Consider the following 21,383-nt stretch of genomic DNA (forward strand, 5'->3'; position numbering starts at 1 on the left):
ACCCTATCAGGATCTGATCTGTTCTCCCTATCAGGATCTGTTCACCCTATCAGGATCTGTTCTGTTCACCCTATCAGGATCCGTGATGCCCTGAAGTGTATCCTCAACATCTCTCGCCATGGTAACCAGTACATCCAGGTCAACGAACCCTGGAAGAAAATCAAAGGAGACGAAACAGACAGGTTAGTCTCTTCCTCTCTCTCTCTCTTCCTCTCTCTTGTCTGTCTTTCTCTCTCTCTCTCTCTCTCTCTTCCTCTCTCTTCCTCTCTCTCCTGTCTGTCTTTCTCTCTCTCTCTTTCTCTCCTGTCTTTCTTTCTCTCCTGTCTCTGTCTTTCTCTGTCTCCTCACTCTCTCTCTCTCTCTCTCTCTTTCTCCGGTCTCTTTCTTCTCTCTCTCTCTCTCTCTCTGTCTTTCTCCTCTCTCTCTCTCTCTCTCTGTCTTTCTCCTCTCTCTCTCTCTCTTTCTCCTGTGTCTCTCTCTCTCTCTCTCTCTCCTACTCTCTCTCTTTCTCTTGTGTCTCTCTTTCTCCTCTCTCTCTCTCTCTCTCTCTCTCAATTCAATTCAATACAATTCAAGGGGCTTTATTGGCATGGGAATGTTAACATTGCCAGAGCAAGTGAAATAGATAATAAACAAAAGTGAAATAAACAATAAAAATGAACAGTAAACATTACACTCACAGAAGTTCCAAAAGAATAAAGATTTTACAAATGTCATATTTTATATATATATATATATATATATATACAGTGTTGTAACGATGTATAAATGGTTGAAGTACAAAAGGGAAAATAAATAAGCATAAATATGGATTGTATTTACAATGTTGTTTGTTCTTCACTGGTTGACCTTTACTTGTGGTAACAGGTCACAAATCTTGCTGCTGTGATGGCAGACTGTGGTATTTCACCCAGTAGATATGGGAGTTTATCCAAATTGGGCTTGTTTTTGAATTCTTTGTGGATCTGTGTAATCTGAGGGAAATATGTGTCTCTAATATGGTCATACATTGGACAGGAGGTCAGGAAGTGCAGCTCAGTTTCCACCTCATTTTGTGGGCAGTTTGCACATAGCCTGTCTTCTCTTGAGAGCCAGGTCTGCCTACGGCGACCTTTCTCAATAGCAAGGCTCTGCTCACTGAGTCTGTACATAGTCAAAGACTTCCTTAATATTGGGTCAGTCACAGTGGTCAGGTGTTCTGCCACTGTGTACTCTCTGTTTAGGGCCAAATAGCATTCTAGTTTGCTCTGTTTTTTTTGATAATTCTTTCCAATGTGTCAAGTAATTATCTTTTTGTTTTGTCATGATTTGGTTGGGTCTAATTGTGTTGCTGTCCTGGGGCTCTGTGGGGTGTGTTTGTGTTTGTGAACAGAGCCCCAGGACCAGCTTGCTTAGGGACTCTTCTCCAGGTTCATCTCTCTGTAGGTGATGGCTCTGTGGGGTGTGTTTGTGTTTGTGAACAGAGCTCCAGGACCAGCTTGCTTAGGGACTCTTCTCCAGGTTCATCTCTCTGTAGGCGATGGCTTTGTTATGGAAGGTTTGGGAATCCCTTCCTTTTAGGTGGTTGTAGAATTTAACGTCTCTTTTCTGGATTTTGAGAATTAGCGGGTATCAGCCTAATTCTGCTCTGCATGCATTATTTGGTGTTTTACGTTGTACACTGAGGATATTTTTGCAGATTCTGCATGCAGAATATAAAGGGCAATGGGTTCTATAATGATTCAAGTATTCTTAGCCAGATACTAATTGGTATGTTGAATTTTCTCTCTCTATTTCGCTCTCACTCTCTGTCCCTCTCTCTCTCTCTCAGTACTGATGTTCCTCCTCCCCTCCTCTCTTCCAGGCAGCGATCGGGTACAGTGACAGGTGTGTCTGTGAACGTGGCGTGCCTGCTGTCCGTCATGCTCCAGCCCTACATGCCAACGGTCAGTCAGACCATCTGCCAGCAGCTGAATGCCCCGCCCAGCGTTACCGGCACCATGCTGCAGGGCACGGGGAACTTCGTCTGCTCTCTGCCCGCCGGGCATCACATTGGCACGGTGAGGAAAGATCTCACTGTTAGATATGAACAAAGGGAAATCACTTTATCATTATATTCCATTATATTTCTACCATGTTGATGTTTATCAGAGACTCAGTTTCTCTTAGCAGTATAATCTTCTTGTCTTGGAGACGTTTGGGCATTTTAAACATGTTTTGTTTTTATATTACAATGTCTGATTTTGTACTATAAAGCTGTCTAAATTCCAACTCCTTCATGTCCCTGTCTCTCTGTTTCTATCTCTGTCTCTGTCCCTGTCTCTCTCTCTCCCTGTTTCTCTCTCTCTGTCCCTGTCTCGCTCTCTCTCTCTCTCTCTCTCTCTCTGTCATTGTCTCTCTCTCTCTCTCTCTCTCTCCCTGTCCCTGTCTCTCTCTCTGTCCCTGTCTCTCTCTGTTTGTCCCTCTCTCTATCTCTGTCTCTCTCTCTCTGTCCCTCTCTGTCCCTGTCTCTCTCTCTCTCTCTCTCTCTCTCTGTCCCTGTCTCTCTGTCCCTGTCTCTCTTTGTCCCTGTCTCTCTCTCTCTCTCTGTCCCTGTCTCTCCGTCGCACGCAGGTCAGCCCGTTGTTCCAGAAACTAGAGGCTGAACAGATCGAGTCTCTGAAGAAGAGGTTTGGAGGACAGCAGGTCAGTACAGTGGTAAAGGTTAAGAGATTACAGACTAAAATCCTGTGAATTAGATACCGGTAGTGAAAGGAACATTGTTTTTATAAAATTCCAGGATCAACTCAAATGTATTCATAAAGCCCTTCTAACATCAGCTGATATCTCAAAGTGCTGTACAGAAACCCAGCCTTAAACCCCAAACAGCAAGCAATGCAGGTGTAGAAGCACGGTGGCTAGGAAAAACTCCCTAGAAAGGCCAAAACCTAGGAAGAAACCTAGAGAGGAACCAGGCTAGGAGGGGGGGCCAGTCCTCTTCTGGCTGTGCCGGGTGGAGATTATAACAGCACATGGCCAAGATGTTCAAATGTTTTTAAATGACCAGCAGGGTCAAATAATAATAATCATAGTAGTTGTAGAGGGTGCAACAGGTCAGCACCTCAGGAGTAAATGTCAGTTGGCTTTTCATAGCCGATCATTCAGAGTATCTCTACCTCTCCTGCTGTCTCTAGAGAGTTGAAAACAGCAGGTCTGGGACAGGTAGCACGTCCGGTGAACAGGTCAGGGTTCCATAGCCACAGGCAGAACAGTTGAAACGGGAGCAGCAGCACGGCCAGGTGGACTGGGGACAGCAAGGAGTCACCATGTCAGGTAGTCCTGAGGCATGGTCCTAGGGCTCAGGTCCTCCGAAAGAGAGAAAGAAAGAGAGAATTAGAGAGAGCATACTTAAATTCACACAGGACACAGGATAAGACAGGAGAAATACTCCAGATATAACAGACTGGCCCTAGCCCCCCGACACATAAACTACTGCAGCATAAATACTGGAGGCTGAGACAGGAGGGGTCAGGAGACACTGTGGCCCAATCCGATGATGGTTACTTTGATATTTCAACAGGTAGGTAGATGAAAGGCCAAACGAACAACGGTAATATTGTTCAGTGGCATTGTCCTCAGACAGTGCTGCTCTCTTTGCTTAGTATATTATGAGGCTCAAGACTGTTCAAGAAGGGATGTGTGTGTTGGCGCATCTTGAATAGGTGCAGGGGAATATGTGGAAATCCTCTCCTCCTCGATCTCTCCTCAAACCAAGTGGCAGGGCAGCCGTTTTGTTTTTTTAAATTAAGGAGTGGGCCTTTATCTAAATCTTGTCCTCGATCCCTCCTTCCAGCCAGAGGAGGAGGAAGAAGAAGCCAAACCGAAGAAGGTATCTCACCATGCTGTGTGTTCTGTATGGAGTGATGCAATTACTGTAAACACTGTTAACGCTCCATATTACTGTAAACACTGTTAACGCTCCATATTACTGTAGACACTGTTAACGCTCCATATTACTGTAGACACTTAACGCTCCATATTACTGTAGACACTGTAAACACTGTTAACACTCAATTTTACTGTAGACAATGTTAACGCTCCATATTACTGTAGTCACTGTTAACGCTCCATGTTACTGTAGACACTGTTAACGCTCCATGTTACTGTAGACACTGTTAACACTCCATATTACTGTAGACACTGTTAACGCTCCATATTACTGTAGACACTGTAAACACTGTTAACACTCCATTTTACTGTAGACACTGTTAACACTTAACACTCCATATTACTGTAGACACTGTTAACGCTCCATATTACTGTAGACACTGTTAACGCTCCATATTACTGTAGACACTGTTAACACTCCATATTACTGTTAACGCTACATATTACTGTAGACACTTAACACTCCATATTACTGTAGACACTGTTAACACTCCATATTACTGTTAACGCTCCATATTACTGTAGACACTGTTAACGCTCCATATTACTGTAGACACTGTTAACGCTCCATTTTACTGTAGACACTGTTAACACTCCATATTACTGTAGACACTGTTAACGCTCCATATTACTGTTAACGCTCCATATTACTGTAGACACTGTTAACACTCCATATTACTGTAGACACTGTTAACGCTCCATATTACTGTAAACACTGTTAACGCTCCATATTACTGTTAACGCTCCATATTACTGTAGACACTGTTAACGCTCCATTTTACTGTAGACACTTAACACTCCATATTACTGTAGACACTGTTAACACTCCATATTACTGTTAACGCTCCATATTACTGTAGACACTGTTAACGCTCCATATTACTGTTAACGCTCCATATTACTGTAGACACTGTTAACGCTCCATATCACTGTAGACACTGTTAACGCTCCATATCACTGTAGACACTGTTAACGCTCCATATTACTGTAGACACTGTTAACGCTCCATATTACTGTTAACGCTCCATATTACTGTAGACACTTAACGCTCCATATTACTGTAGACACTGTTAACGCTCCATATTACTGTAGACACTGTTAACGCTCCATATTACTGTAAACACTGTTAACGCTCCATATTACTGTAAACACTGTTAACGCTCCATATTACTGTAGACACTGTTAACGCTCCATATTACTGTAGACACTGTTAACGCTCCATATTACTGTAGACACTGTTAACGCTCCATATTACTGTAAACACTGTTAACGCTCCGTATTGGTGTTCCATTCATGTGTGGCCCTTTTGTCTTCACTAACTCACACTAAAAAATTTGATTTTATCGCTCCGGATAAAATAAGAAAATGTGTGCTTTTATTTAATTTATTTTTCAGTAGGAATTTAAATTTCTTAGTTTTCTTGTTCCCATTAACTCATACCATTGTGTGATAGATTTCTTAACAACAAATGTTTCTTTTCTGAGAGTGAAATGTACTAGTGATTGTTGGAGAAAAATGGCTTAACGTCTGAAAACCCATCTTTCCATTCTAGCCGAAGACGGCAGCTCAGACTGATGTCAACGCTCAGCCCGCTCCAAGCCCAGGTTCAGATCCTGCTGCTCAGACTGCAGTGAACGGTGCCGGCGCTGAGAGAGCCAGGGAGTTAACACTGGCTGTGGCAGAACAGGTAAGATGGGGGGGGACGAATGTAACGAATCAGAAATTAGGGGTGAAACAATGGCCCCTAAGAACTGGCCCTTAATAACTGACCCCTAAGACAGTTACAAAGTACATGATTTTCTTCCAAAATGTCATGTTTGTATGACGTCCTATGTTACCAATATGGGATATTGTGTAATGTGGATGATTCCTGATGCTCACGTTACCTCTCCATCAAATAGCAAAACATGATATTTGTCCTGATGACTGACTCTTGCATTCTACATTCTTTCTGGTCCACGGGGAGAAGGTGTTGATTCATTAACTGACTAGTTGGTAATGATGTCAGTCTAACCTGTTGTCTGCTCTCTACCAGGGGGAGAAGGTGTTGATTCATTAACTGACTAGTTGGTAATGATGTCAGTCTAACCTGTTGTCTGCTCTCTACCAGGGGGAGAAGGTGTTGATTCATTAACTGACTAGTTGGTAATGATGTCAGTCTAACCTGTTGTCTGCTCTCTACCAGGGGGAGAAGGTCCTAGTTGGTAATGATGTCAGTCTAACCTGTTGTCTGCTCTCTACCAGGGGGAGAAGGTGTTGATTCATTAACTGACTAGTTGGTAATGATGTCATTCTAACCTGTTGTCTGCTCTCTACCAGGGGGAGAAGGTCCTAGTTGGTAATGATGTCAGTCTAACCTGTTGTCTACTCTCTGCCAGGGGGAGAAGGTCCTAGTTGGTAATGATGTCAGTCTAACCTGTTGTCTGCTCTCTGTCAGGGGGAGAAGGTCCTAGTTGGTAATGATGTCAGTCTAACCTGTTGTCTGCTCTCTGTCAGGGGGAGAAGATCCTAGTTGGTAATGATGTCAGTCTAACCTGTTGTCTGCTCTCTACCAGGGGGAGAAGGTCCTAGTTGGTAATGATGTCAGTCTAACCTGTTGTCTGCTTTCTGCCAGGGGGAGAAGGTCCTAGTTGGTAATGATGTCAGTCTAACCTGTTGTCTGCTCTCTACCAGGGGGAGAAGGTCCTAGTTGGTAATGATGTCAGTCTAACCTGTTGTCTGCTCTCTGTCAGGGGGAGAAGGTCCTAGTTGGTAATGATGTCAGTCTAACCTGTTGTCTGCTCTCTGTCAGGGGGAGAAGGTCCTAGTTGGTAATGATGTCAGTCTAACCTGTTGTCTGCTCTCTACCAGGGGGAGAAGGTCCTAGTTGGTAATGATGTCAGTCTAACCTGTTGTCTGCTCTCTACCAGGGGGAGAAGGTCCTAGTTGGTAATGATGTCAGTCTAACCTGTTGTCTGCTCTCTACCAGGGGGAGAAGGTGTTAGTTGGTAATGATGTCAGTCTAACCTGTTGTCTGCTCTCTGCCAGGGGGAGAAGGTCCTAGTTGGTAATGATGTCAGTCTAACCTGTTGTCTGCTCTCTACCAGGGGGAGAAGGTGTTAGTTGGTAATGATGTCAGTCTAACCTGTTGTCTGCGCTCTGCCAGGGGGAGAAGGTCCGGACCCTGAAGGGCCAGAAGGCAGAGAAAGCTGTGATTGGAGCAGAGGTCACCAAACTACTGGAACTGAAGAAACAGCTCTCCCTGGCTGAGGGAAAACACCCAGAACCAGTGCTGATAAAAGGCAAGAAGAACGCTCAGCCCGCTCCAAGCCCAGCTTCAGATCCTGCTGCTCAGACTGCAGTGAACGGTGCCGACGCTGAGAGAGCCAGGGAGTTAACACTGGCTGTGGCAGAACAGGTAAGATGGGGGGACGAATGTAACGAATCAGAAATTAGGGGTGAAACAATGAAATAACTGGCCCCTAAGACATGATTTTCACCAGAAATGCCTTGTTACTATGCCATCCGGGACATACCGTAATTTCCGGACTATAAGCCGCAACTTTTTTCCCACACTTTGAACCTCGCGGCTTAAACAATGACGCGGCTAATATATGGATTTTTCTCGCTTTCAAATTATTATTATTATTTTTTTTAAACATTCTGTGACGTGCTCAGTTTTTTGGCGGCATGAAGCTTTTATTAGACCAATGAAATTGCCGAACGGGTTAACGTCCAACAACTTTTTTGTTTACTGTTTAGATTAAATCGAGCGCTCTCAAACTTCCCATCATTCTGATTATGGTAGTCATTTTGTCACCCTCATCATGGCAAAGACACGGAGAAATGCATATGATGCAGCTTTCAAGTTGAAGGCGATTGATCTGGCTGTTGGAAAAGGAAATAGAGCTGCTGCACGGGAGCTTGGTCTGGAGCAATGACTTTCTTAGTAGGCTACTGTTTACTGCTCATTTTTTATTTTTTGTTACAAGCCGTGTTTCGTTTAAAGCCTATTTATTTTTGTTACAAGCCGTGTTTCGTTAAAGCCTATTTATTTTTGTTTCAAGCCGTGTTTCCTTAAAGCCTATTTATTTTTGTTATAAGCCGTGTTTCGTTAAAGCCTGTAAAGTTAATTTGTTTCAATGTACCGGTAGGAACCTGCGGCTTATAGACATGTGCGGCTTATTTATGTTCAAAATAATATATATTTTTTTAAATTCAGTGGGTGCGGCTTATATTCAGGTGCGCTTAATAGTCCGGAAATGACGGTAGTCATGCATAAAGTGACACAACCATTGCATTTCAAGTCATGTCCGTGTATCCATGGGTGGGCTTGAGGTAATGATGACTATCTAGCTGGTATTAATGACCCGACTTCACATAACACGCTCAATACCGGCATTTGCGCCAAGCAAACCACTGTTTTTCAATAGAGAACTAAGTTTCAATTACGTAAACGGCTACAGCCAGCTAACTTTTACCCACTTCTACACCTGACCCCTCAGTGGGGAGAAGGTCCTAGTTGGTAATGATGTCAGTCTAACCTGTTGTCTGCTCTCTGTCAGGGAGAGAAGGTCCTAGTTGGTAATGATGTCAGTCTAACCTGTTGTCTGCTCTCTACCAGGGGGAGAAGGTCCTAGTTGGTAATGATGTCAGTCTAACCTGTTGTCTGCTCTCTACCAGGGAGAGAAGGTCCTAGTTGGTAATGATGTCAGTCTAACCTGTTGTCTGCTCTCCGTCAGGGGGAGAAGGTGTTAGTTGGTAATGATGTCAGTCTAACCTGTTGTCTGCTCTCTACCAGGGGGAGAAGGTCCTAGTTGCTAATGATGTCAGTCTAACCTGTTGTCTGCTCTCTGCCAGGGGGAGAAGGTGTTAGTTGGTAATGATGTCAGTCTAACCTGTTGTCTGCTCTCTGTCAGGGGGAGAAGATCCTAGTTGGTAATGATGTCAGTCTAACCTGTTGTCTGCTCTCTACCAGGGGGAGAAGGTGTTAGTTGGTAATGATGTCAGTCTAACCTGTTGTCTGCTCTCTACCAGGGGGAGAAGGTGTTAGTTGGTAATGATGTCAGTCTAACCTGTTGTCTGCTCTCTACCAGGGGGAGAAGGTGTTAGTTGGTAATGATGTCAGTCTAACCTGTTGTCTGCTCTCTACCAGGGGGAGAAGGTCCTAGTTGGTAATGATGTCATTCTAACCTGTTGTCTGCTCTCTACCAGGGGGAGAAGGTGTTAGTTGGTAATGATGTCAGTCTAACCTGTTGTCTGCTCTCTACCAGGGGGAGAAGGTCCTAGTTGGTAATGATGTCAGTCTAACCTGTTGTCTGCTCTCTACCAGGGGGAGAAGGTGTTAGTTGGTAATGATGTCAGTCTAACCTGTTGTCTGCTCTCTACCAGGGGGAGAAGGTCCTAGTTGGTAATGATGTCAGTCTAACCTGTTGTCTGCTCTCTACCAGGGGGAGAAGGTCCTAGTTGGTAATGATGTCAGTCTAACCTGTTGTCTGCTCTCTACCAGGGGGAGAAGGTGTTAGTTGGTAATGATGTCAGTCTAACCTGTTGTCTGCTCTCTACCAGGGGGAGAAGGTCCTAGTTGGTAATGATGTCAGTCTAACCTGTTGTCTGCTCTCTGTCAGGGGGAGAAGGTGTTAGTTGGTAATGATGTCAGTCTAACCTGTTGTCTGCTCTCTACCAGGGGGAGAAGGTCCTAGTTGGTAATGATGTCAGTCTAACCTGTTGTCTGCACTCTACCAGGGGGAGAAGGTGTTAGTTGGTAATGATGTCAGTCTAACCTGTTGTCTGCTCTCTACCAGGGGGAGAAGGTGTTAGTTGGTAATGATGTCAGTCTAACCTGTTGTCTGCTCTCTACCAGGGGGAGAAGGTCCTAGTTGGTAATGATGTCAGTCTAACCTGTTGTCTGCTCTCTACCAGGGGGAGAAGGTCCTAGTTGGTAATGATGTCAGTCTAACCTGTTGTCTGCTCTCTGCCAGGGGGAGAAGGTGTTAGTTGGTAATGATGTCAGTCTAACCTGTTGTCTGCTCTCTGTCAGGGGGAGAAGGTCCTAGTTGGTAATGATGTCAGTCTAACCTGTTGTCTGCTCTCTACCAGGGGGAGAAGGTGTTAGTTGGTAATGATGTCAGTCTAACCTGTTGTCTGCTCTCTACCAGGGGGAGAAGGTGTTAGTTGGTAATGATGTCAGTCTAACCTGTTGTCTGCTCTCTACCAGGGGGAGAAGGTGTTAGTTGGTAATGATGTCAGTCTAACCTGTTGTCTGCTCTCTACCAGGGGGAGAAGGTGTTAGTTGGTAATGATGTCAGTCTAACCTGTTGTCTGCTCTCTACCAGGGGGAGAAGGTCCTAGTTGGTAATGATGTCATTCTAACCTGTTGTCTGCTCTCTACCAGGGGGAGAAGGTGTTAGTTGGTAATGATGTCAGTCTAACCTGTTGTCTGCTCTCTACCAGGGGGAGAAGGTCCTAGTTGGTAATGATGTCAGTCTAACCTGTTGTCTGCTCTCTACCAGGGGGAGAAGGTGTTAGTTGGTAATGATGTCAGTCTAACCTGTTGTCTGCTCTCTACCAGGGGGAGAAGGTCCTAGTTGGTAATGATGTCAGTCTAACCTGTTGTCTGCTCTCTACCAGGGGGAGAAGGTCCTAGTTGGTAATGATGTCAGTCTAACCTGTTGTCTGCTCTCTACCAGGGGGAGAAGGTGTTAGTTGGTAATGATGTCAGTCTAACCTGTTGTCTGCTCTCTACCAGGGGGAGAAGGTCCTAGTTGGTAATGATGTCAGTCTAACCTGTTGTCTGCTCTCTGTCAGGGGGAGAAGGTGTTAGTTGGTAATGATGTCAGTCTAACCTGTTGTCTGCTCTCTACCAGGGGGAGAAGGTCCTAGTTGGTAATGATGTCAGTCTAACCTGTTGTCTGCACTCTACCAGGGGGAGAAGGTGTTAGTTGGTAATGATGTCAGTCTAACCTGTTGTCTGCTCTCTACCAGGGGGAGAAGGTGTTAGTTGGTAATGATGTCAGTCTAACCTGTTGTCTGCTCTCTACCAGGGGGAGAAGGTCCTAGTTGGTAATGATGTCAGTCTAACCTGTTGTCTGCTCTCTACCAGGGGGAGAAGGTCCTAGTTGGTAATGATGTCAGTCTAACCTGTTGTCTGCTCTCTGCCAGGGGGAGAAGGTGTTAGTTGGTAATGATGTCAGTCTAACCTGTTGTCTGCTCTCTGTCAGGGGGAGAAGGTCCTAGTTGGTAATGATGTCAGTCTAACCTGTTGTCTGCTCTCTACCAGGGGGAGAAGGTGTTAGTTGGTAATGATGTCAGTCTAACCTGTTGTCTGCTCTCTACCAGGGGGAGAAGGTGTTAGTTGGTAATGATGTCAGTCTAACCTGTTGTCTGCTCTCTACCAGGGGGAGAAGGTGTTAGTTGGTAATGATGTCAGTCTAACCTGTTGTCTGCTCTCTACCAGGGGGAGAAGGTGTTAGTTGGTAATGATGTCAGTCTAACCTGTTGTCTGCTCTCTACCAGGGGGAGAAGGTCCTAGTTGGTAATGATGTCAGTCTAACCTGTTGTCTGCTCTCTACCAGGGGGAGAAGGTGTTAGTTGGTAATGATGTCAGTCTAACCTGTTGTCTGCTCTCTACCAGGGGGAGAAGGTCCTAGTTGGTAATGATGTCAGTCTAACCTGTTGTCTGCTCTCTACCAGGGGGAGAAGGTGTTAGTTGGTAATGATGTCAGTCTAACCTTTTGTCTGCTCTCTGTCAGGGGGAGAAGGTCCTAGTTGGTAATGATGTCAGTCTAACCTGTTGTCTGCTCTCTACCAGGGGGAGAAGGTCCTAGTTGGTAATGATGTCAGTCTAACCTGTTGTCTGCTCTCTGCCAGGGGGAGAAGGTGTTAGTTGGTAATGATGTCAGTCTAACCTGTTGTCTGCTCTCTGCCAGGGGGAGAAGGTGTTAGTTGGTAATGATGTCAGTCTAACCTGTTGTCTGCTCTCTGTCAGGGGGAGAAGGTGTTAGTTGGTAATGATGTCAGTCTAACCTGTTGTCTGCTCTCTGCCAGGGGGAGAAGGTGTTAGTTGGTAATGATGTCAGTCTAACCTGTTGTCTGCTCTCTGCCAGGGGGAGAAGGTCCTAGTTGGTAATGATGTCAGTCTAACCTGTTGTCTGCTCTCTGCCAGGGGGAGAAGGTCCGGACCCTGAAGGGCCAGAAGGCAGAGAAAGCTGTGATTGGAGCAGAGGTCACCAAACTACTGGAACTGAAGAAACAGCTCTCCCTGGCTGAGGGAAAACACCCAGAACCAGTGCTGATAAAAGGCAAGAAGAAGTGATTAGATATAGAGAGAAGACCGACAGAGGCTGGACAAATATGAGAGAAGTAGAGGCAAGATTTGAATAATGAGAAGAAACATGAGAGTGAGATAAACAGATCTGTGGCAGGATAGAAGAAAATGTGGTGTTGCTTATGGGGACAGAGTAATGGGAAAGATCAGTAATCGAAGAGGCCTGAAAACTGCTACAAAATATTCAGTCAAACTATTTCTACATCTCTTTACTGAAAGTAGCAGGTTCTAGTAGGCTGATGGCTAGGTTATTTTTACTGCACGGTATCATGAAGAGAAATAAAATGATGACATGGCCACCAGGCTGGTTCCAGCAGGCTACGGTTCTACTGTCACTATGCAGCAATTAGTTCAGGTCAGTGTGTGTAGAACGATGTCTGTGTAATAATATTATAATATTGTTATATAAAAAAAGAAAAAGTCATGTTTTTACATATTCCCATTTATTCAATCAAATAAATACCACATTTGCTAAAAATTACTTTTTATTTTTATTTTGTGATAAATGAATTCAGAATTGTATTATTTTCTTAATTTGTCACTTTCAAAGATTAAAGCATTTGTTTGGACCTATAAATGCATCTCACTTTACATTTCAATCAAATAGACTTTCCAAGACACTAAAATGGTTTTAAAGGATTTTATTTGCAACTCTAAACATACAATAGCAAAGTAAATGTTTCCTTTGTCATTTAACCGAAATAAAAGACAAGCACGTTAGTGTTCCTCTAATTCAACCACTGACCGATACATCATTTACAGTAAAATGTTGAATCAATATGGTAAAGGTTTTATTTCAGTAGAACTGTGTCGGTATAATACAGGAGTATATCAAATATATATATGTGAATCAGGGTAGAGCTCTACATTGTAAATATTACTACCACTAAATTCAGTCCATTTGATAGAAAAAGATTAGCGTTCTAGGTGTAAAACTATCCACGTTCTAGGTGTAAAACGATCCACGTTCTCGGTGTAAAACGATCCACGTTCTAGGTGTAAAACGATCCACGTTCTAGGTGTAAAACTATCCACGTTCTAGGTGTAAAACTATCCACGCACAGTAAAGCCGTAGCAGCTTATATAAGCACTGAGTTTCTGACTGACAAACTTTCCTGAGCTCTATATTACTCCACAAACTGGACAATAAATATTATCTCTGATGGCCTCTGCAGTCTTTAGGATTAATCTTAGATTTGAGGTTGGCGGATAAGGGATAGCCTGGTATTCAAACAATTTTAGCTACGTTTCACGGTTGCTTCCCAGTGAAAGAAAGGTAGGCTTAGCATTCAGTCAGGTTTAACCAGGCTAGATAAAGGAAGCCGTGACAGTGAAATGAACTCTCCTTGTTTTAGTTCTCACCATCTTCATACTAGGAATGAGTCCAACACAAGTTTGTCAGAATCGCTTTGTTGATGGTTTTTGAGTCCGATCAATACAAATTCCTACCGAACCCCCAATCAATAACTCCTAGCAATGGGAAAAATCACTTGAATTGTTTTTTCAATTAGCCTTAATTTTGGAATCAATGCCGACGCCCCCAAACAAATCAGAATGTTTACTAATCCCTACTTCATGCAAATCACTTCACTAGGCTTAACGAGCAAAACGCCCAATCAGAATCACATTCATTAGGGCACGCAACAGAAAACGTTTTAAAATGTTTTGCAACAGAACTAAACAAATGTTGTTGTTTTTTGTCCAATGTAGTCCCACTTTGTTTCTTTCCATTTGATGCTTAATGAACGTGACCCATGCAAGGCTTGGGAAAGGTGTTGGTTCACAATCTTCATAGGTAGATGCTTCCGAATCAATTCCTTCATTTTAAAATCAAAGGCCCCAATCGGTTAATTGAATGTAACCCATCCGTACTTCATACTGAACTCTACACATGACTGAATAATATAAACGACCCAATCATTCTACGTTAGTTAACCCACCTACATGTAGATACAGTAACCTCTCAACAGAGACCCATCCACCTTCTGAGCCTTTTCCTCCGTTACGTTACACCCTGAATGTCCATCTGTCTGTCACAGTTCTTCCTCCGTTACGTTACACCCTGAATGTCCATCTGTCTGTCACAGTTCTTCCTCCGTTACGTTACACCCTGAATGTCCATCTGTCACTACGTCTGTCACAGTTCTTCCTCCGTTACGTTACACCCTGAATGTCCATCTGTCACTACGTCTGTCACAGTTCTTCCTCCGTTACGTTACACCCTGAATGTCCATCTGTCACTACGTCTGTCACAGTTCTTCCTCCGTTACGTTACACCCTGAATGTCCATCTGTCACTACGTCTGTCACAGTTCTTCCTCTGTTACTTTACACCCTGTATGTCCATCTGTCTGTCACAGTTCTTCCTCCGTTACGTTACACCCTGAATGTCCATCTGTCTGTCACAGTTCTTCCTCCGTTAAGTTACACCCTGAATGTCCATCTGTCTGTCACAGTTCTTCCTCCGTTACGTTACACCCTGAATGTCCATCTGTCTGTCACAGTTCTTCCTCCGTTAAGTTACACCCTGAATGTCCATCTGTCTGTCACAGTTCTTTCTCTCCGTGGTTTTCCTTTTGACTTGCTCTTCCATCGCTCGCTCTTTCTTTATAGCTACCTTTTCCTTCTGACTTTCTCATAAAGTTTTTCAGAAAATGTATCATTTAACTTTCTTCTTAAAACATATATATATGTATATAAGAAAACATATATATATATATTTTGGTTTCTCTCTTAACGCTATCTTAAAATGCATTTCAAAGTCACCACCGCATTAAACCCTTCACCGCCAACCTGTTATTCCAAATGTTCATTTTCTGCCTTGTTACTTCCTTCCTTCCTCCCTCACTTCCTGTTGTTAACTAGTCTCTCTATCAGGGCTCGGCGTGTCCTCTGCACCTCCTCTCCCAGTCTGTCTATCTCTGCTTTCAACCTCTCGTTCTGATCCGTCAGCTCATGTACCTTCCTCTCGTTCTCCTGCTCCCTCTCTCTCCTGCTCTTCTTCGCAGAAGAGGAGGATGAGTGTGAGCCGGAGGAAGAGAAGGACAGAGAGTTTCCCCTCTTGCGTTTGTCCTGCCGAGACGAGGAGAACGAGGTGCTAGTAGGAGAGGAAGGAGGAGAGCAGTTGAGAGAGGTGGACGGAGAGGCGGAGGAAGAGCAGGAGGGAGAGTCTGGGACGCAGGTATTTTCCTCCTCGCTGGCGGAGGGAGACTCAGGTTGTTGGACATTGTCGGAGTGATGATGAAGCTGATGATGGTGGTAGCTACCGCTCACCATGACCCCTCCTGTCTCCACCATGCCCACTCCTCCTGTCTCCACCATGCCCACTCCTCCTGTCTCCACCATGCCCACTCCTCCTGTCTCCACCATGCCCACTCCACTCCTCCTGTCTCCACCATGCCCACTCCTCCTGTCTCCACCATGCCCACTCCTCCTGTCTCCACCATGCCCACTCCTCCTGTCTCCACCATGCCCACTCCTCCTGTCTCCACCATGCCCACTCCTCCTGTCTCCACCATGCCCACTCCTCCTGTCTCCACCATGCCCACTCCTCCTGTCTCCACCATGCCCACCCTTCCTGTCTCCACCATGCCCACCCCTCCTGTCTCCACCATGCCCACCCCTCCTGTCTCCACCATGCCCACTCCTCCTGTCTCCACCATGCCCACCCCTCCCTCGTTCAGCAACTCAAAGAACTCTGGGGGTAACAGGTCCCCTCCTCCTGAGCAGCCTCTTTCTCCATCCCTCCCTCCCTCTCTGTCCCCCTGCCTCTCCGCTCTTTCCTCAGCTGGACTCGGACGGGAGGTGTGTTGGGGCGGGTGGGTAGGAGGCTCCTCCGGGACCGTGACCCTCTGGACCCCCTCACCTCCCCCCCACGCCTCCCCCCCGACACCCACTCCCACCCCGTCTGTCAGCCATGTCAGGGAACAGTTCTCCAGAACATCTAGGAACTCCGGCTCCTTCTGGAGAAAATAAAAGGGAAGAAAGAGAAGAGAACGAGAGAGGGAGAAGAGAACGAGAGAGGGAGAAGAGAACGAGAGAGGGAGAAGAGAACGAGAGAGGGAGAAGAGAACGAGAGAGGGAGAAGAGAACGAGAGAGGGAGAAGAGAACGAGAGAGGGAGAAGAGAACGAGAGAGGGAGAAGAGAACGAGAGAGGGAGAAGAGAACGAGAAGAGAACGAGAGAGGGAGAAGAGAACGAGAAGAGAACGAGAAGAGAACGAGAGAGGGAGAAGAGAACGAGAGAGGGAGAAGAGAACGAGAAGAGAACGAGAAGAGAACGAGAGAGGGAGAAGAGAACGAGAGAGGGAGAAGAGAACGAGAGAGGGAGAAGAGAACGAGAGAGGGAGAAGAGAACGAGAGAGGGAGAAGAGAATGAGAAGAAGAGAGAGGGAGAAGAGAACGAGAAGAGAACGAGAAGAGAACGAGAGAGGGAGAAGAGGAGAAAGGACAGAGAAGAGGAGAAAGGACAGAGAAGAGGAGAAAGGACAGAGAAGAAGAGAAAGGACAGAGAAGAAGAGAAAGGACAGAGAAGAGGAGAAAGGACAGAGAAGAGGAAAGTGTGTACGTTAGGGAACGGTTATGTCGACGGAGCTTCTTACATCAGCACTGTGGAAAGAGTTGCATCATGAAAAAGAGAAGACGAAGAAACCAACGACTGATTCAAAAGCCAAAACACATCGACGATCATCAATCAATCAGTCATCGTTGATAGATCAATCCATATTGATCAAAACTATTTTTAAAATCTCAACTGACCTCAGAGCAGGGAGGGGCACGCGCCGGTTTGGCCCCGCCCCCGTCTGATCCCAGTATATCCTGCAGGTCCTCATACCACGCCTCCAACTCTGCACCACACAGCGGCCCCACACCGGGGGGGTACGACTCTGCACCACACAGCGGCCCCACACTGGGGGGGTACGACTCTGCACCACACAGCGGCCCCACACCTGGGGGGTACGGAGGGGGCAGGTGAAGCCACTCGGCAGTCATCTTTTGCTCCGTCACTCAGTCGACACCGATAGTCTTCCACACGCTGGAACACACTGGACCAGGACTGGAGATGGAGACGGTTTTAGAATGAGGAAATAATTATTTAATATATATCTTCTGCATGAACAGTTATGTGGTTTCTCTACAGTAGGCTAGGCATCGGGATCGATATACAAATTACTCAGGAGAAAGCTATGTGTACGAGAGACTTTTCTATTGCACAGCTAAGTTAGCATATGTTAAGAATTATCAAGAGCTGAAGGAAGATGAGCAACTGAACAAAGTACCGGTATTATAATTTCTATATTGTTTAAAAACAGACACTTTTTCACTAAATGGTCAAATAGTGGCACTTGGTGGACAAATGGGTCTACTGCACAAACCAATGTCTTTTATATAGAATTCTATTGTCAAAAAACACGAGCTCTAGTGAATAGTAATGAAACTTAATTTCAAACATTATCAAGTTAAAATCTTGAAAAGAAATGCATTGATATAAGTATAATGAGGTTAACTTGTCATCCAACAGTAAAAACAACACCGAAATCAACAGAATGAGGAAACGCAATTCACCTTCTGAAAGTCTCTTATGATCAAGTCTGGCAATTGGTCGTTGGCGATAATTTGTCCCAACAAGTCTAGAAAGAATATATGGCATTAATTAATACAACGATTATTCAATACAGTGTGTGGAGATGTTACAATGTGCTTAAAGGAACAGAAATGTATATTTTCTAACAGCAGACAGATGTCTACTGGAAATATAGCTGAGGCACTCAACTTGATAAACAACCTGACAACGCATTGTTAAAAACGGTTGAACGCAGGCCTATAAAACTGATTTTATGTGGATTAAATTAATACAATAACTTGACAAACTACTATGCTATGGCTTCACATGTTCTGGTAAAATATATATATATATATATATATATATATATATATATATATATATATATATATATATATATATGTGTGTAAAATCATCAGAAAACCGGTCCTTCCTCCTGCCACAGTCCAAAATGATTTCCATTTCGAGCAAAACATCCTGCATTTGGATTTACACAAGCTCATGAAAAATAAAAAATTGATTTCGACATGCAATCTTCCCAACATGCAACATATCTTTTTTTCTTCTTCTAAAAATAGAGGTTTATCCTTGACATGAAATAGTTAAAGGTACTTTTAAAAACCACTTGGTGGACGGGAAATAACCTGTGTCCACAACACAGCAAGCATGACATAGACAAGTAGACATGAATCAATAAATGCAGCCCAATTCTTGCCAAATACTTTCATGAAGAATATCTCTATATTTCTATCATGTATTCTTTGAAGAATACATTTTCAGAAATGTGATATTTATGCCACTGCAGGCTGGATGTGGTGTGGCAGCAAGCCAAGGCATTACGTCATGGAATCAGAGTCCAGGACGGGCGAAACAAAAGCCTCCGTTATAAACGGTACAAAACACAGGGATGAGACAATGAAAACCTTCCTATACTATCTATTCTAATGAAAACCTTCCTATACTATCTATTCTAATGAAAACCTTCCTATACTATCTATTCTAATGAAAACCTTCCTATACTATCTATTCTAATGAAAACCTTCCTATACTATCTATTCTAATGAAAACCTTCCTATACTATCTATTCTAATGAAAACCTTCCTATACTATCTATTCTAATGAAAACCTTCCTATACTATCTATTCTAATGAAAAATCCTCTCCAAATGGCCATGCGATCTCATTCTGTCAAGACAAATAAGTGTTTATTTTTGTTATTTAATAATAGGCTATTAACAAAACAAATATAACGTCTGGATAAATGACATCTTATAGATTGATCAAACAAAAGCCTGGACGTTGATAACAGTAAATAATAAGTTAATAAAAACCGAAACAAAACTTTGTAAAACGTTACGTAAACGTTTGACAGCGCAGCTGTCTCTGTTATGTCAAACTTCTGAGAGCTCGTGGCAGAGAGAACGCCACTCGGGGGGTCAAAGTCAAATATACAGATAAATGTACCCTCAAACTTGGATAAAAATATAACAAATGTCAATTATAATTGCACACAGCAACTGCTGTCCTTAAACAGACACGGGGAAAGTTGCCAAACAACATTCACATTCTTTTCCAAAAGGGGAAACCAGATCAGCTGCCAAATTAAAATTAGAACTCCTATAGAAGTCCCTAAAAGACAATCAACAACTTTTTTAAAAAACTATACGGAATAAAATTCACTTACCCTTTTTCTTTTATTATTTCGCTTTCTCGACTGTCTTGGATTCGGACTGTGTATATATTTTAGTTGAGATTGGTGATAGCTCATGTTAACCATTGTTCGGCTTAGGATACTGAATGTGATTTTTCGGGAACTCCCGGTCATCTTTATATATGGTGACGCCAACCGAACTCGACGGGAAGTTTTTTTTTAGTTTTTACTTAACCGAAGCCCATTAGCTGATGATGAAATGACTGACAACCAAAATGGTACAATAGTAATCTACGCGCTAAATGATTTTGCTTGGCGACATCCAATTGGTAATGGTATTGTAGAGTAAAGGCGGGCTCTAAAGGGCGGACGGGTCGTCTCCTCTCCCGGTAGTTTGTGTGACGCGGAGGTGTGATGCAGACCGGATGAATTCGGGGCGGAAAGGGAGTCACATGCAAGGAATGATGCAATGCTTAGCAACACATTTCTAGTCGGAAATAAGACAGGGAAAACCAGAGCATGTTTTATTTAACAGTTTCTAGCTCTAACAAATATATATATATAAAAAAATACACTTATGCAAGAATGTTTTAGAATGTCTAAGGAAGTTTTTCTCACAAATATTATGCGACACTAATAGGCTATTTATAATTTATGTTCAGTTATAGGATATTGTGAAAGGAATAAAGAAAGTATCTCTGCTTGGAATATTGACTCGTTTTGTATCCAATAATAGATCGGGTTTTTATTTTCCGTTTTTGATATAGACTTTGTTCTGTTATTCTCCGGTATTTATCTTAATGTTTGGGGACCGTTTTCTTTCTGCGCGTGTGGGCCACATTGTACACTTCAAGTTTGTGAGAGTAATGAAATGCTTTAAAGTCCGACTCCGTCCTGCTTTCTCTGTGTGTATAATATTATTTCTCAAGAGTAATATGGTCTGCTGCAACAAATTCAATTTCAAACGTATTTTTTTTTTCTCAAAGGAAACAATGCAATATAGCCTATGTATCGCCATAGGGAACATCCCCATCTTGTCTCAAAGGAAACATAATGAAATGTAACCCTATAAGGATGTTTTTATTTTGTATTTTATTGGATGTGTTTATTCTAAAGGAATGCCGTGTTATTAGGATATTATTTCATTTCAGACATTTGTTTCGATATTGCCCTCTTGTCTCTGTGTGGAGTGATACTTATCTATCGAAACAAACTCCTCTGTCTGTGCCTTGCGGAATGATGACCGTGAACAAGCTGCTAGTGTTGCTGAAAACTAATATTAAAACAGAAATAATTCAGGTTAACCCTTTAAAACCAACATGCTCATTGTCTTTATAATAAAGTATTTTAACTTCCTATGTTATTTCATCCTTTGACACTTTAACGGTTAATTCCTTAACTCCGACAGACAGACAAGTGTTGAAATGCACCGTGCGACAACACCCGCAGTTTACCAGCCTAGCAACAGCGCCGATATGAGACGCGTGCGTGAGTAGCGAATAGAAAGCTCCGGTCTCCGGGACCAGGGTTAAAAGCGCTCGATGAGCCTCGGTTTTTACACGTCACGACTTGAGGGTCTGTTGCTGAGTAGTTGAGCGAAATACTTTGTCTATGTATTGAGTCGGTTCGGGGAGCGTGTGTATATAGTATTCGTTAGTAGGATAGTTAGAGGACACCGGGCTGTGTTGGCACTGCCTGTTTTTGTTTTCGTTATGATGGTCTGTGATGGGATGAGCAACAGTGTTTTTATAAAAAGCAAAACACAAGTTTACACCACAATATTATTCCATAAGCCTATCTAATTTCTTAGTTCGATAATAATATAAATACTAATGATTATAATCATAGGCCTAATAACAACTAAATACTAATGCAGTAGCTAATAATAACATTGCTGCTCAGGGACAAAAAAAAAAAGTAAATGTTATTCACAAGAGTAACTAAAGGTTGTAGGCTATAGA

At 43.5% G+C, this 21,383-nt stretch overlaps 1 protein-coding gene and 1 pseudogene across 1 annotated transcript in view; one reads left to right on the forward strand and one right to left on the reverse strand.

Moving 5' to 3' along the window:
* The window catches only part of LOC115207331 (methionine--tRNA ligase, cytoplasmic), a gene marked incomplete at its 5' end in the record, with an annotated part of 14,938 nt that extends 2,249 nt beyond the window's left edge, over positions 1-12,689 (forward strand). Inside the window, 7 exon segments of the mRNA XM_029774339.1 lie at positions 78-182; positions 1,844-2,039; positions 2,593-2,664; positions 3,812-3,847; positions 5,459-5,593; positions 7,052-7,303; positions 12,050-12,689. Coding sequence (XP_029630199.1) covers positions 78-182; positions 1,844-2,039; positions 2,593-2,664; positions 3,812-3,847; positions 5,459-5,593; positions 7,052-7,303; positions 12,050-12,199 — 946 coding nt within the window.
* Positions 12,690-12,837: 148 nt separating this feature from the next.
* LOC115207332 (protein argonaute 3-like) lies at positions 12,838-19,836 on the reverse strand (annotated as a pseudogene).
* Positions 19,837-21,383: the final 1,547 nt, after the last annotated feature.

Source organism: Salmo trutta, chromosome 14 (assembly GCF_901001165.1).
Source record: "Salmo trutta chromosome 14, fSalTru1.1, whole genome shotgun sequence".
In the NCBI taxonomy this organism is placed as follows: domain Eukaryota; kingdom Metazoa; phylum Chordata; class Actinopteri; order Salmoniformes; family Salmonidae; genus Salmo; species Salmo trutta.